The 15,578-nt window shown below is 46.9% G+C and overlaps 1 protein-coding gene across 2 annotated transcripts in view; it reads right to left on the reverse strand.

Annotated features, from left to right (window-relative positions):
- The window catches only part of PELI2 (pellino E3 ubiquitin protein ligase family member 2), a 66,564-nt gene extending 52,925 nt beyond the window's left edge, over positions 1-13,639 (reverse strand). Inside the window, exon 1 of one of the 2 annotated variants that reach the window (XM_054286778.1) lies at positions 13,493-13,639. In XM_054286778.1, the coding sequence (XP_054142753.1) occupies positions 13,493-13,569 (77 nt within the window). In that variant the 5' untranslated portion in view covers positions 13,570-13,639. The remainder of the gene's footprint in view (positions 1-13,492) is intronic. The other variant, XM_054286779.1, reaches the window with a different exon arrangement.
- Between the last annotated feature and the right edge of the window lie 1,939 nt (positions 13,640-15,578).

The raw sequence follows: 15,578 nt of genomic DNA on the forward strand, positions 1-15,578 counted from the left end.
TACCAAATTCTTTCCTGTCCTCCTTTGCCCAGCTAAAGGTGCTGCATGTGCATTTCAGAACATAAACCTTTCCTACTCTGTCAATTCTTTGGCATTATACCCATAGGAATATCTCTAAGGGTGTCTCACAGCTGTTTTCCTATCCTCCTACAGCCCTATCAAAAATAAGCATTTGTAGAAATCTCTCAGGCTGCACCACCTTGAGAGGGAGCAGAAGATAAGAATGACATCCAGAAATACTCACAGCCCATCAGTTTTGTTTCAGTATCTTTGTAGAATTCAGAAGCAATTCTCTTGGAACTGCCTATTAGAAAGGAACAAGCCTGAAATCTACTGGAGAGGCATTCATGTCTGGACAAATCCCAAAATTTTTCCTTTTAGAGTTTCAGCCAAGGACAAAAATCCTCCAAGAGGTTATTTTACAACCACTAGGAAAAGAAGATTTTTCCACATCCAGAAAATTTAAATGTTTGAGTAACACACAATACTATTCTTAGCTCTAAACTGAGCTCATCCATGAGGCAAAATATGAGGCTGCTAAACTACATGGAGACATTGCTGACAATACTCAAAGCAGTTTCAGGTTGTGTTCACAAAAGCTGGTTTTCCAAGAAAAGACAACAATCAGTTATTCACTTCTACACCCAAACCTCTCCTACATCCATCCCTCAGTCACCTGGGGTAGCAGAACATTTGTGTCCATCACCACTCACTCAAACTCAACATCCCAACACTGTTATTACTACTGCAGGCAGCAGAGGTGAAGCACTGGTAGTGACAAGGAGAACAATGAAAAAACAAGGAGTTTCATAAGCCAGGGAACCAGCAAAGCATGATTTCCTCTGGGTACATGTCTTGCAGTTGGATTCCTTCTTTGTCTACTGAGGTGACAGCTCCAATTGAAGCTTTTTCTCAGAGGTGAGAATCAGTCACATGGATTCCCTGATGTCTAACAAGGAGGGGGGTAGGAATCTCATTCATCTTTACAACCTCTCCTCACCAGAGCTCAAATAGCATCAGGAGGCTGTGGAATAAAATCAGTTCAGTGACATCCTTCATTTCCAGTTACAGACTACAACCTCACCTGTCACTACACCTCTCAGTAAATCACAGCATATTCACCAGAGGCAGATGGAAAATGACTGGGAGAGGGAGCCTGTGGTGCCAGCAGAGCTGAGGCTTCAGTGTCCTCCTGCAAGGAAACTGCCTGGGCAGGCAGGAGCAGTGAGTGACTGCTTCTCTCCAGCTGTGGCATCACCAGCCCAAACTGACCCCTTGTTCTGTCCCAACAGCAGATCCTTCACAGCTTATCCCACAGCACAAACAGCAGCAGTTCCAGAGGCTACTGATGCCTTGGGAAGGCTGACCTGGAACAGAGGCTGGACATGGTTAAAGAATAAAGGAGGGATTTATCAGGAGGCCTCAATGGATCCACCTTGGGCAGCACAAGAGCCCAGCCAGGGCTGCACCCCAGGTGATCCAAAATGGTCACAAAATGTCACTGGTCAAAAGGTCTCACTTTTATAAGTTCTGCTCCATTTGCATATTGGAGCTAATTGTCTAATTACAGCTTTACTCCATGCAGTCCCATCCTTCTTGTTTTTCTCCCTTCAGTTCACCATTGTTTGTGCTCTTGGACCTGAGATTTGGATGGGCCGTCCATGGTCCCCAGCTGGAGCAGGAATTGTTTTGTCTCCCTGCTCTGTGCACAGAGCTCACCATCCCCAAACAAGAAGCCCAGACCCACACACTAAAGCAGCACAGAATCTGAAAAACATAAAAGCTAAAACCTGAGGCATCACTACAAGCAGTTATGACCATCAGGGAAACAAGCACCGGTTGAGAACTTCTCCAGATTTTAACCAGGATTCATTTATGCCAAGACAAACTGTCCATTTGAACAGTCATTATGTGGATTTTTGTTCTTCCAAAACAAACAACAAATAACAGGAAACTAAAAGGTCCTGTCAAATTCTGCTTGCTATACCACATTTTTTTCACATTTTTGACAATAGCTGTCACACTGCATAGGTCTGTATATCAAATAAACTCAGTATTTCTCCAAATACAGAGTAAAGTCTAGGAAGAAAAATGAAATGTGTGTTATCCCTAACCAGACCAGCCTTTAGATTTAATAATGACTAAATAAACAAAGGCTGCTCACAATCACTCACACAAGCTCCACTCAGTTCAGGCACAAGTAAGAATGGTGCAGGAGGTGGGAGAACATTCCTTTGGACTCATGGCTACAATAAATGAGTTGTTTTTACAAATGAATACAGTTATTTTCTGGATATTAAAGAGCATCATACATTCTTATCTTAGTTTAACTCGGCTAAATGTTTTAGTCTCCTGACTTAGGCATGACAAACTGATCTTTAATGCCTTTCTCAGTCTCTGCACAGCACAAAGGATCACACTTTTACCACCTGACATATTCAGAACTAATTTCCTCAGCTCACAAAAGTGAGACAGCTGGTTTTTCTCAACTGTCATCTCTACCCAAAACTTACAAATAAGCCCATACTCCTTCTGGCTTGGGTCTGAATAGAGTCTGCAACTGGACCCCAGCCAGCCCCAAATCCAGCTCCTTCCCTCCCGCCGGCACTGGCCACAGAATGCCCAGAGGTGAAAGAGCAAATCACTTTTGCCTCACTCTGCTTGCCCTTTCACAAAGCATCATTTTACCATTGTCTCTCCACACCAAGAGACTGCCAGTAGGTAAAGCCATAACATAAACCAGTCTCCTCCAAAGAGCTCAAGGTGCAAACCAGCAATACATGATCAGAGTTGAATTTGAAGTCACATTGCACGTAATAAACTAGGAGGGTACACAGAGCTTGACTTAAACCCTGTTAATCACTTAAATCCAGGCTTTGCTTACAGAGGGAACTAACTGTACTTTCTGTGGTCTCCCTGCATCCTTACATGGAGAGCTATTTGCTGGGTAACACCAGTCTCTGCATGCTGAAACTCTGAACTTGAAATAAAACTGGGTATATGGCACTCAGTTCTGCAGCTGAAGTGGAATTGCACAACCAGAGATAAGGCACAGCTAAGTGAGCAATGGAACTCCAGCATTTTGTGCTCAAACATGGAAAAAGGCAGCAAACCCAAGTCAAAAGTTAAAGCTCTTTTGCTCTGACAGCAAGCAGACTGAAACTACTGGAAAAAGCCCAGCTTAGTTATCTTTCATAGTCAAAAGAAGGAACATATCCAGAGATTTTGGGAAAGCTCCATCAAAATCTTTTAAACGGGCACAGGGACTCATTACCAAAAAGGGCAGAAAAAACCATTTGGGTATTAAGAAAATATTTATGGAAATTACAGGAAAAATTCGCAGTGCACATCCCTAAAAGCAAACAAGCAGCTTGCAGTCTGTACCCTGGCACCCTGAGCAAGGCATCCCAGCTAGGGAACAAATCCCAGCACAGCCAGTGAGACCAAGGCACTGCAGCTCCCAGGGCCACTGCCCGTGGAGGCAAATCCTGCAATTCCCAGACTGCCAGCACCATCCAAGGGCAGCTGCACCACCAGGGCTGCTCTGAGGCATCTCTCAGCTTTCATTTTCATTCCTCCAGTGAAGCCCAGCCTAAAACAAAAGTGAAATAAAAAAACCATGCAAGGCTTGTCCATTTGGCTGTTGCCCAACTTCCTTCTCCAGTTTTTGCTCCGATAGAAGTTACTCAGCTGCTCACATGAACCAACCAACACCTACCTCCTCACAGATCTGCCCCAACACCAAATAATTCCATTTGCTTAACTTGCCAGTAATTTTTTGGCAAAAGCCACCAAGGTACTGACAGCCCATTTAATTAAATCTTCTGGCAGATTCAGATGAGAGAACACTTAGGAAGAATTCCTCTGAATTCTCCAGACCTGCAGCAGGGCACTGCCACCTCTCCCATCACACTGGAATGGGACTTGTGCCCACTGCCCAGCACAGAAAGCCACACACCAAACTCACAAATCAAAACTCACTCCCTGATGCACTGAGAAACTACTCCAGCAAATTTTAAGATTCAAAATGCAATCCAAAGTAAGTATTGCATCTATGTTAGCAGGAAGGTTAAGGCAAGCACAAGGTAATGAATCCTATCAAGTCTGAAAGATTTGTCCTCAACACCAAAATGATTTTGAATGCAAGCATTGAGCTGCACAGCTATTTGCTCTCAGAGGTCAAACACGCTCTACGAGGAAGGCAGCTTGAAAGTACAGCAACATTTTGGTGTATTAGTCAATGCTCCATAAAAAACACAGTCAGTCTGAGAGGTGCTGAACCCTGGCACAGATGTGCTGGGAAGCAGGAACCTCACAGCCCTCGCTCTCTTTCACCAGCACAGCATCTCCTGTCAAAGGAGGACACACACAAACTCTACTCCTGTTTCAAAGGCTCTGCCTCCACCAGCACTAAATCAGACACCAACAATCAAAATGAATTCATGCTGTTGCACATGAAGAAATACAGCTGTGCTTATATCAAAGTTTCAGCCCATTAACTTCTGTGTCCAGACTAAACAGTTCTTTCCCTTTTCCTAGGGGCATGTGCTCCAGGGTTTGCACCTTTGGGCTCCAGTTTATTTGTAACAGGCAAGCAGAGATTTAAGCTTTTATTCACTTCAATTTGTTTACTTTCATACAGGGACTAATTGCTTTCACTATCAGTCCCACTCTGTCCTCACCCAGGACATTTCCATGCCTTAAGAGGATACACCTCAGAAGTTGGAAGCCTACCTGTTTGTTGAGGCATTGCTAAAGCCAGCCAGTTTGAAGAATACAATTCTTTTATGACAGCTTATGAACTGGATTCTAAATTAAAGACAGCACACACATTTCTGGGTGAAGAGTAATTTGAAAGCCCACTAAACACATCATTACAGTTCAGCAAGTGCTTCAAGAAGTTAAAAAGTGTTCCTCAGAAAGAAACACTTAGAACTTTTCATTCTCAATTCCTTGAACATAAAGAGAAAAAAAAAAAATTTGCAATAGGGGTCAGTTAACATTACAGTGCTCAAGCAGGAGACCACAATGCTTCTTGGCCTTCTCCTTTTAACCTACTATGTGCCAGCTGCCTCATAACTTTTCTTACCTGTCCCCACTCCTTTGGGGAGGCAGCACAACACATTTTACACAGTATTTGACTGGCTGCTGCCTGCTGGCACCTCTGGTAAACACAATCAGTTGCTCCACAGCAATGCTGCTGTATCACAGTTAATACAAAGCAGTAAATATGACAGAAGAACATCAGGTCTTTATTGACATACATTCAGCGTGGCCTTTGTACCAATTCCTGAGAACAGGAAGCCTTGTGCTGCCCAGATTTGGTGCAGCCCACATCTACTCCATCCTCCTTGAAACACGAGTTGTATCTACAGTGAGGTCAGCATGAAATACTGAAAATTATACTGTTAAATGGCCTGAAGTAAATCACTTCCAGAAACACAAAGCAGAGCCTGCTTGCTTTCCCTCTCTCCAGCATAAACAAGCTGCTATTGAAAGCAGGATGCCTAAACAGGTCCTTCAGCTATCAGCACCTTCCCATCATTCCTCATCAAACAGAGCTCATCTCCAAACCACTTTGCTTTTAACACAACAAACTTCAGCTTTGCAGACCTTGTCTGTATCCATTTTCACCACTGCTGTTTATAATGTGCTCCCTCCAGATGACATTTCTGTTGTGAAACAGAGGAAAGCTTTTAGCTGAATTCCTCTCTCTCCTCCATGAGCCAGTAACTGCTGTACTACCCAGCTGTGGGCGTGCTTCCCAGTGACCTCACACGAGCACTCCCAGGCTGGAATATGAAGAACTCAGTGAAATTTCATTGCAAAACAGCTGATAGTTGCTATTTTTAGGAACAGAGGTTGCACTAATCAGAAGGAGTAATTGTAGAAGCACTGTGTAGCTGAAGACAATGCAAGTCCAGTGTCACCTTGTTCACACATCACTCATAACCCCATCACACTAAAATGCTGCATCCTCCCACCACACAGCCCTTCAGTGACAAGTCTTCAAACACCAAATATTTAAAACTGCTGAAGTTTTACCATACAGGGATTTCCTACAAGGACTGTCTTCCTGAATCCTAGGATCTTCTAACTCGAGCCAACAAGTGCTGTTTGTGTAAAGAGCAGGAGAGATGTTCATTTCTAGGCAAACCCAAAGACAGGTTGCTCTTAGTGCTGAACTCCCAGCACCACAATGCCTACTCAGACTTTAAGAAAACCCTACAAACAGTTTGCTGCCCACTGTCCCCCCCTGCTCTTTGGTTTTAAATCATTATTCAGCCAGGGACACTGCAGAGACCCAGGGAGAGTGTTTGCACAGGAGGTGACATTACAAGGTCAAACAGAGGAGTCAGCACAGAGGGGGCACAGCTGGTGGGACAGCACTGCTCCTGCTCAGCCCCCAGAGCTCACTAATCTCTGCTTTGGAACCCCCACTGCTCTCAACTGTACTCTTTCCTTAACATGAGCACCAGGACTATTCCAGGCTAGCAAGTAATAGGATTAAAGCAGTCTAATCCCAGATGTTACTTACAGTTTGTCAGACAAGGCACAAATTGGCCCCCCAAAGTATGGGGATATCACTATGAACTCAAAACTCAGGACTAACCTGTATAAAGCTACACCAGGATAAAAACAAATATGATGCAAAAATAAGGGAGGCATAAAATTCTGAACTGCACTTTGTCAGGAGGGAAACAAGCCCTCTGAAGGAAAGGCAGGAGCCCCTCAACATATTGGTCTACTATGCAGATGTAGTGAAAAATGCAAGTGCACCATTCAGTGATGTCTTTATAAAACAAACAGAACGAGCAGCTTTGCCTCAGAAGTCTCTGGAAGCAGGCACAGTCCCTATGCCAGCATCCTCATTGCTGTCCCTCAAGGTCTGAACTCGTGACAAGTCACGTGCAAGCTTCCAGTGGTGACCTTGGGATGGAGCAAGAATAAACAGAAGGATTTCTGGTGATAAAAGAAAAAGCATCCCCAACACAAATGAGATTTAGGGTATCAAACAGCAGAAGCAAAAAAGGATTTGATAGCACAAAGTACAATGGAAACCAGCTCGAGATCCTGCTTCCAGCTGGGAGCTTAGACCAAATCCTCCTGTACTTCACTTGCCTTGCTGACCACAGGACAATAAGCCATGAGTATGACAGTGCAGAATAACCAGACTGAGGTGACACCACAAGAAGCACTAAACAAGACTGCAGCCAACCCACCAGAGTCATCTTTGGAAGGTTTCACAGCCACACGTGCTCAGGACAAACTGGGAATGTGCAGACAACACCAACAGGAAACACAACACTTCTGCAGGACTTTGTAAACAGTTGTAAAACTTCCCTGCTGGCACCCTGAACTAACAAACCCCACCTAGAGCAAGGCACAGGCTCAGCATACACTCACACACCTTCTCATTAGGGTACAGAAGGAGTTTGTTATCTTAAAGTATCAAGTTTATACCTTCTGTCACTACTGAGCAAGTTAGAGAGCAGCATTAATTCTGTAAGTATAAACCAGCCATAATTTCAGTTTGAACTGGATAATAAGTTCCTGACTTCTCAGGAAAAATCTGTTCTCAAGCAACCTTGTAATAATCACAGTCAAAGAACAGCCTGCTGTTAAGAAGGAACATGAAATAGCTTAAGTAAGATACTGCTTTCAGCAACAAAAAACAAACCTTAACAGCCTAGAAAGTCATTTCTTGGTTTATATGCATATTTTAAAGTAACCAAGTGGACTCTTACAATATTTACCCATGTACAAATTTCAGCTGAAAATGGAAAACTATTAATCCCTGATTCTGCCAGGGCTGAAGAGGAACAGCTACTTGGTTCTACACAAGAAGTGCATTAAAGGCAAATCCTACATTTCCCAGACTTGTTTATTCAGAGTCAACTGTTTTCCATATTTTAAGGGAAAAACCCCGAGTCTTTCACTTCCACATGTGTGACCTCCTGCCTGCACATACCAAGGGGATTAGTTTAACTTCCAGAATGCACTCAGTTTCCTTTTTATAACAAACATTAAAGATGCAGACGTTTGATGCTGTGATTTGCTTCAATAAACATAGATTTTAGAGTCTGACGTTTGTGCTCTCTGATTTTACATGGGTACTGAGATGTTGTGAATAAAGCCTACAGCTGGATACAAATCTGCACTCTGAGAAAGTCAACAGTACTCCAAGGAATAGGACAGCTGTAAAAAACCAACTCAAGTATGTTTTCTTTCTTAGCTTAAATGAAGCAAAACGTTTGCTCTATCCAGCCATACATAAGCTTTCCAAAAAATCCACAGACCTTTCCTCAGATATAATCCTTTCCACTGTTTTCCTACTCTGCAGTTAATGTTCTATTCAGACACAATTCTTCTGGTGTTTGATTAATCTCCTTGCAAGTTCTGAACTGACCCTGATCACACATTTGCAATATGCACATATAAAATCCACCATAAACCCAGCACAAGACATAAAGGTCACCAAGAAGCCACTGTCAATATCAAAGAAAAAAAAAAAAACACCAAAAAAACCCCAAATCTATTTCTCCAGAACAGCAGCCTTCCAGCAATGACTGCTGGAGCCAATGATTCTCAGAGATTCATGACCTTGAACACATTTAACTGGTAGTTCCCATTATGTGCTACACTCATTCCTTTAAATGAAACCTAAAGTACATTTTCAAATAAGGCTTAAAAGCAGAACTCGAGTCACCTAAGCAGTTTCCCCAATATATCTATAGCAGATAGTGCAGGAAATCACCAGGTCATTAAACCAAGCCTCAGCCTGGCAGCAGCAAATCCATCTCTGTGCAAAGCAAGTCCCAGTTTAATTCCACGCCAGGATGGCTCTCCCTCCTCCTTCAGTCCATGCACAGCAGCAAACAGCACCCAAGGACAAGCACAGATCCCACTCTGCTCCTGCATTTGCCCTGGCTTCTTCCTGAACTGCACAGCAAGAGTGATGTGAAAAGCCCGACAGGTGAGTTAAAAAAATAAAAATGTGTTTATAAGCAGAAGACACTTCAGAAACTTTATTTACCCTGCAAGTCGTTAGTGGTAGTGGGAACTCTGATCAGTCAGAAAAAGCCAATATGAAAAACAGGAATTTAAAAATGCATGTACCTTCAGATTAACACAAAAAGACTGTTTCAGATCTAAAGTTGCTTCAAGTACAAAGTGGTCCATCAATGAGAAGAGCTGCCCAAAAATTACCACAAAATGTATGACTGTGAACACAAGTGAGAATTTTTGTAGAATCCCAGAATGGTTGGGTTGGAAGAGACCTTTAAAGACCATTCAGCTCCAACCCCCTGCTATGGGTAGGGACACCTTCCACCAGACCAGGCTCTCCAGGACCTATCCTTTAATTCTGCTTTCTCAAAAGGTTAAATTTAAGCAGAACTACAGCTTGTTTATTCAAGGATGTCCAAGAGCCCACACTAAAAAATGCTCACATAACTCACAGTTGCTTATTTCAGCACTGAAGCCTCCAAATTAACCAATTCATTTATTTTAATGGCAGTCAATGGAAAATTTACACGCAAAAAGTTGGCAAAAATTTCAAAATTACTACAGTAACAACACTGAGGGACAGCCCTTAGAGTTTTGTCTGGTTAAATTTTAAAAATGCATTGGATATTGCAAAATCCAGTGAGTCTGTACAACAAAGTCGAGGATGCACCAGGCTGTACCTCCTTGCTAAGGAGTAGCAAACACCAAGAAAGCCTTTGGTTAATAAAAAATATTCCATTTACATGCACACAGCTACCAGAAACCCCATCCAAAAACAGCATTCAATGTCAGGTACAAATCTTTCACTGCCACAGAGCTCAGCCACTGACTACAGCTCATGTCTGTTTGCTGTTCCCCCTTCAATTTACATCATTTTAATCAAGTGACTTTGCTGAGAGGTCACAGCTGCCCATCCCCAGCGTGCAGCCCCAAGGGATTTAAGGGCACCAGGCCACTGACACCTGCCTCAGTGACAGCCACCCCCTGCAGCCAGGGACAGGCTCCTCACACGTTCAGCACAAGTGACACTGCTGGAATAAAAGCTTCAGGGCACAATTCAGAGTCAGGGGACAAAGGGGCCAGGACATGCACCTCACAACATTAAGGCACCAGAGAAGTCAAACAAAAGCTCCTGACAAAGGCAGAAACCAACACCCCGACACTATTCAGGTACTCGGAACTGCATTCAGCATCTCCTTAACTCCCTCCAGCCCCACGTTCCAAGAAATATATAATGAGCCATTACTTTGACAGGACTTCAAACAAAGCTGCTGTCTTTTTTTTCTTCAAAAAGAATTAGAATATGAATGTTTCTGCTTCACCAAGAAATCCAGAGCCTTTTGTGAGCAGATGATGCTACGAGCAGATGTACACAAGCAGATTCACAATAAAGCAGATGATCTCTTCTTTACCAGCCATCTTGACCTGTCTGGCTCCATTTACATAAACTGTTTCTATTCACTACAGCATTGATTATGTAAACCTCGGCAAAACCTTCACCAAACACACGCTGCCACATCACTGCCAGCCCAGACGGAGCACAGAGCTGGGAGATATCAGAGATGCGTTTGCTGCACACACCAAATGCCTCGGGCTTTGCTGGGGCTCACGTTGAGGTGCACACTGAGCAATCCCAACTATTGAGACAATAAGAATGTGCCAAAAAAACACCTGTCCCTCCATTTAAAGGTCAAGGTACAGCAACCCCACTTTAATACTGCTAAGGCAGAGTGAGAGCAAAAGATAAAGGGAAAGTTTTGTCATCTTAAAAGCAAGAGCTCAGCAGTTTGCCAGGTATGCCAATTCCTTTGTTCATCATCCTTTTCACCACCTAATTTAAAAGTCTCACAGTTCAAGACACAAGTTATTCATCAACATCACAATCAAGGTTTTTTTTAAAAAAACAACAACCCACACAGTGTCTCAAAACAGCTTTTTCTTTTTTTTTTTTAACCTAGCTGCGAGGCTGCTCTATCAATTTTAATCAGGCAGTTGTAACAGGAGCTGCAACAGAAACGCTTCTGCTGGTCCCCAGGTCTCAGTTTCACTGCAGGGAGGGGAGCAGATTTACATTGTCTTATTTAAATGAAACTCCAGATTACAAGATTTTAATACAAAACAGGTATTAAGTGGTTTTTTTAGCATACTGAACAGCTTAAGCTGTTCCAAGAGTTCCTAGTCACAAATGTTGAGTCACCAAAGAGAGGGGTGTTTGCATTATTTATGGCACTACAAACATTTAAGACACCTCTGATAGGACACGCAGTCATGAACTCCTGAAGTGGCAGAGGGCTCTTAAAACAACAATCTTCCGTCTAAAAATTAAAAATACATTTACTGAAGTCACGAGAGTTCCTGGATTGCTTCCATCACGTCTACCTAGCCCTGCATCCCATTGTGTGAGCAGTGACTGCCCCATTGTTTGAGTGCAGCCACAGGGACACTCAGCTCCCCTGCACAGACTTCTTGTCCCTGGCTGCCCTGCAAGGACAACAGCATCTGTTTGCATTTTCAGTACATTTACACCTACAAGATGCAGCCTCAGTGGTTTTAGAGAACGGCTGAAACTCAAACAGGACCCAAACTCAGCTCTTTACATTTTATTTCGATTTTATTGGCGTGTTTCAACGCACACAGTGAAGATCAAGAGCCCAGCAGAACTGATAAGGCGAGATCAATGAGTCCCCATGTTAAAGGCAAAGCTCACCAGACTTTGCCAGGTTAAGATCAGAGCCAAAACATTTCATACTTCTGCACTTTCAACTGCTGCTAAAAATAGGAAAGCAACAGAAAGGAAAATGCTTCCAGCTGTGCACAAAGAGCTTCTGCAGCACAACATCAATTTATGCACTCTAATTTAATTAAAGATTCTGCATTGTACTATGACTTTATTGTCAGAGACAGTGTTGCACAGCTGAGCTCACCCTCCATTGCCACAAATGAAACAGTAAGAACGTTTCTTTATTAAATTCAGTGCGATGTGGGTATTCCTCACGAACCAAGGGACTCAAATTCAAGGATTTCAAGCGCCAGCTACGCTACGTTCATGACAGCAGCTGTGTTTTATTCCACATAGCATCTTGACCCAGTCTCGTGACAGGAAACATTCAGCATCCCTTAAGGAAAAAAGGTGCACTACTGGATAGAGTACCCAGCCTGCGGGCTGCTCTTTTTCAAACACTTCTTCTGCAAAGGTGAACGCGGCTCTTTAGGAAAGCACCGGCACAGAACAAAAACCCCCAAGAAACCAGAACAGGGTTTTTCTACGACCTTGCAGCAAATCTGGACCAGGTTCTGGGGGAGGCTGAGTAACGCAGCGAGGCTGTGACCGCGCTGCTTCGTGGCTGGCTCCGAACCTTTCCGCTGTGTTTAGCGCTGAAAAATTACTCCATTACCCACACGTTACCGCGTATTGAACTCCCAAAATTCAGCGTCTCTCCCGAGGCTGGCGAGGGCTCTCAGCAAGCGCGGCTTTAGACGCTTCTCCCTCCTCTGCCGCCGCTGCGCTCAGCAGAGCGGCTGCGAGCTTTAACAGCAGGGCAACAGCGTAATGCCAAGCGGATTACTTTAAGATCCATATCAAGCCGAGAAAATAAACATTTCCACGACGGATCCGAATATAAGCGCTGCACCCTGCTCGCTCCAAAGTCATTTCCCTGCCATCTGCACGGAGGACGCCGTTCTCCCGCAGCCAGCGGCCGAGGCACGGCGGCACCGGCCGAGGGAGGGACGGGGCCCGCAGCGGGGAGCGGGGGGGTTTGTGGCCATAACCCCGCACCCCCAGGCCCCGCAAGAAGTTTCTTCCCCCAGCCCCTCCGTGACCTCGGTGCCCGAGAGCGGCCGGACCCCGTCCGGCACCGGGACCCCGCAAGGGCCGCACCGTGCGGGCCCCTCTGGCACCGGGACCACCCCCATCCATCCCTTGCATCCCTACTTCATCCCTCCCCGCTGCCCTCCGGCCCCGGCACCCCGTTCCAACCCTCCCCGCTCCCCTCCGGCACCGGGTCCCCGTCCCAACCCTCCCCTCTGGCACCGGCAGCCCGCAACGGCCGCACCGCGCGCCCCGTCACGCACCGGGACCTCCCCTCCTTCACTCCCCCGTCCCTCCCCGCTCCTCTCAGGCACCGCAACCCCCCCCTCATCCATCCCTCCCTCCCTACTCCGCTCAGGCAACGGGACCCCCCCCCCAATCCATCCATCCATCCATCCATCCATCCATCCATCCATCCACCCATCCTTCCCCGCTCCCCTCGGGCACCGGGATCACTCCCCCGCCTCCAGCGGCCGCGCCGCGCACTCGGCCGGGGACAAGGCGGGAAGCGCCACGCGCCCCCTCGCGCCCCCCTCCAGCTCCGAGCGCTCCCTCGCAGCGCCGAGACGCGGCCGGCGCTGAGCCGGAGGCTGGCAGGGGGCAGCTCCCGCCGCTCCGGGACCGCCGCGCTTCTCCCCCCACCGCTCCCCGGAGCCCCTGCCCAGCACTCACCCCAGCACCACCAGCTCCCCATACTTGACGGGCTCCTTGTTCAGCGCGCACAGCTCCTCCTGGCTGGAGGAAAACATGGGGCCGCCGCTGTAGGAGCACCGGGCCGCCCCGTCCCGGCCGCCGGTGCGGGAGCGCGTCCCGAGCAGGCTCCGCTCCGCTCTGCACCGCCGGACAGTGGCAACGGCCACTACACCGCGGGGGGCGCGGGGGGCGGGGCCTCCGGGGGGACGGACCAACCCGCCGCCGCGGGGGGGCGGGAGGAGCGAACCGGCGCCGTTCCCCCCCCCGCGAGGCTGCGAGTGGCCCCGCCCTCCCCGCGCCCATTAACGGCCGGCGGACGGGGCGGGGCTGGGCGCGGGTGCGCACCGCCCCCTCCCGCGCGGCGCGCCCCCCCCCCCGCACAGGCGGCAGTGGTACGGCCCGGCCGTGTTATGTAAACATAGAGTAAAGGGGACCCGGCCGCTCTTAAAGGGGCCGCGCACCGGCGGCCGCGGCTCGGGGTCAGCGAGGGGTCCCGAGCGGTGGCTCTGGGTCACCGCAGCCCGGGTTCCACAGCACGTCGGGGGCTCTGGATCCCCTCCTGCCCCCGGGATCCACAGCGTGTCTCTACACCGCAGCTTTGGGTCACTGCGGGGCCGCGTTGCCTCCTGTCTGGGTTGGGGGTTCTGAGGGAGCTCCCGGGGCTGCTCCTGCCCCTGAGGGAGCGGCGCCGCCATCGCCCAGCCCCTGCCCCTTCCCTGGGCTCCCGCTGTCAGACCCTGCCCTTGCCAGGCTCCCCTGTCCCACCTCCTGTCCCTCATCCCTGGAGCCCAATTCCAGCCTCTTCTGCCTCCTCCTGAGGGGACAGAAATTTCTGTCTGAGGGGACAGAAATGTCCTCACCCCCTTTGTTCCTTTCGGGTCTTTCAGGTCCTTTCCAACACAACCCATTCCATGACTTCCAAGGATATTTTTCTGCCTCGGTGTCTGCCCCACCATCCTTCTCTCCCCCTTTGTCCTCTGCACCTGACTAAAACCCAAAACCAGCAAAGATTGGCTTGACATTAATCCTTGCTAAAGATAGAAACTCTCATTAGCTGACATTTGAGGTTTCCAACCCATTATGAAATACAAAAGCAATGGGAGCATCCACCTTTGCTGAAGAGCATCCTTAGGGCCGGCACAGTCCCAGCTGCTCCTGCTGAAAGCTTTCCCTCTGCCAGAAATTGTATTTAGCTATTAATTTTACTGGTAATATTATTTTTCTGTCGTTCCGGTGAAGAGGTGAAATGGAAAAACACAACCAATCTCGAAGGGCTGGCAAAATGGAGATCTTCCCAGGGGCTCTGTGAAGAAGACAAGATTTTATTGAAGACAGGGAGCTGAATTATTATAGATTTATCTTCTTTATTGCTCTAACAAAATAGAAAAGAAAGCCGGGCCGTAAGTCACTGTCAAAGGCAACAAATAAATTCCCAAAAACAGCGTCAAAAACAAAGCTCCTGGCTGCATCCTCTTCAATTTCTGCATTTCTCCCCTGAAAGCAAGACCTTCCCAGCAGCCTGGCTTTCACATGACATTAACAAACTCCAATAATCTTCCAAAAAATGCTCCTTCCACAAGCCAGTGATGGGTCTGCACTTGGAGCATCTTTTACTGCTCCCACCTGGGGATGGAGGGATGAAGAAGGAGCTTGTAAATCTGATTTTGCCCCTCTTTTCCACTTCCACATTTTCTAACACTGCTCTTTTTGGAAAACAGGGGGGAGTTGGGCAGCTTTGCACCTTTTTCCCAAACCTGCAGATTTTTCTTTCCTAGCACACAAACCAGTGAGTTTGCTGTCATTAAACACAGAAGTGACTCCCACTCCATGACTACAGAAAATGCACTGGTTTGCACTGCTGAAAAAAATTATTAAATACAGAAAATGCCGTTCTTGGCATTGCTGAAAAACGAATGTGCAGGGAAAAAAAGATCCCAGTGAGATTCACAGAAGAATCTTTACATCTGTGGTGGGGTGAGAGGCACTCACCTGCCATGGACCTGTGGTGGGACACTGTGACATAAACCCTGAGCTTGGGCTGATCCATCATTTTTTTCCTTGGAAT

This window comes from Melozone crissalis, unplaced genomic scaffold (genome assembly GCF_028551555.1).
Source record: "Melozone crissalis strain CALT ecotype California unplaced genomic scaffold, PUWL_Pcris_2 ptg000056l_1, whole genome shotgun sequence".
Taxonomy (NCBI): Eukaryota; Metazoa; Chordata; class Aves; order Passeriformes; family Passerellidae; genus Melozone; species Melozone crissalis.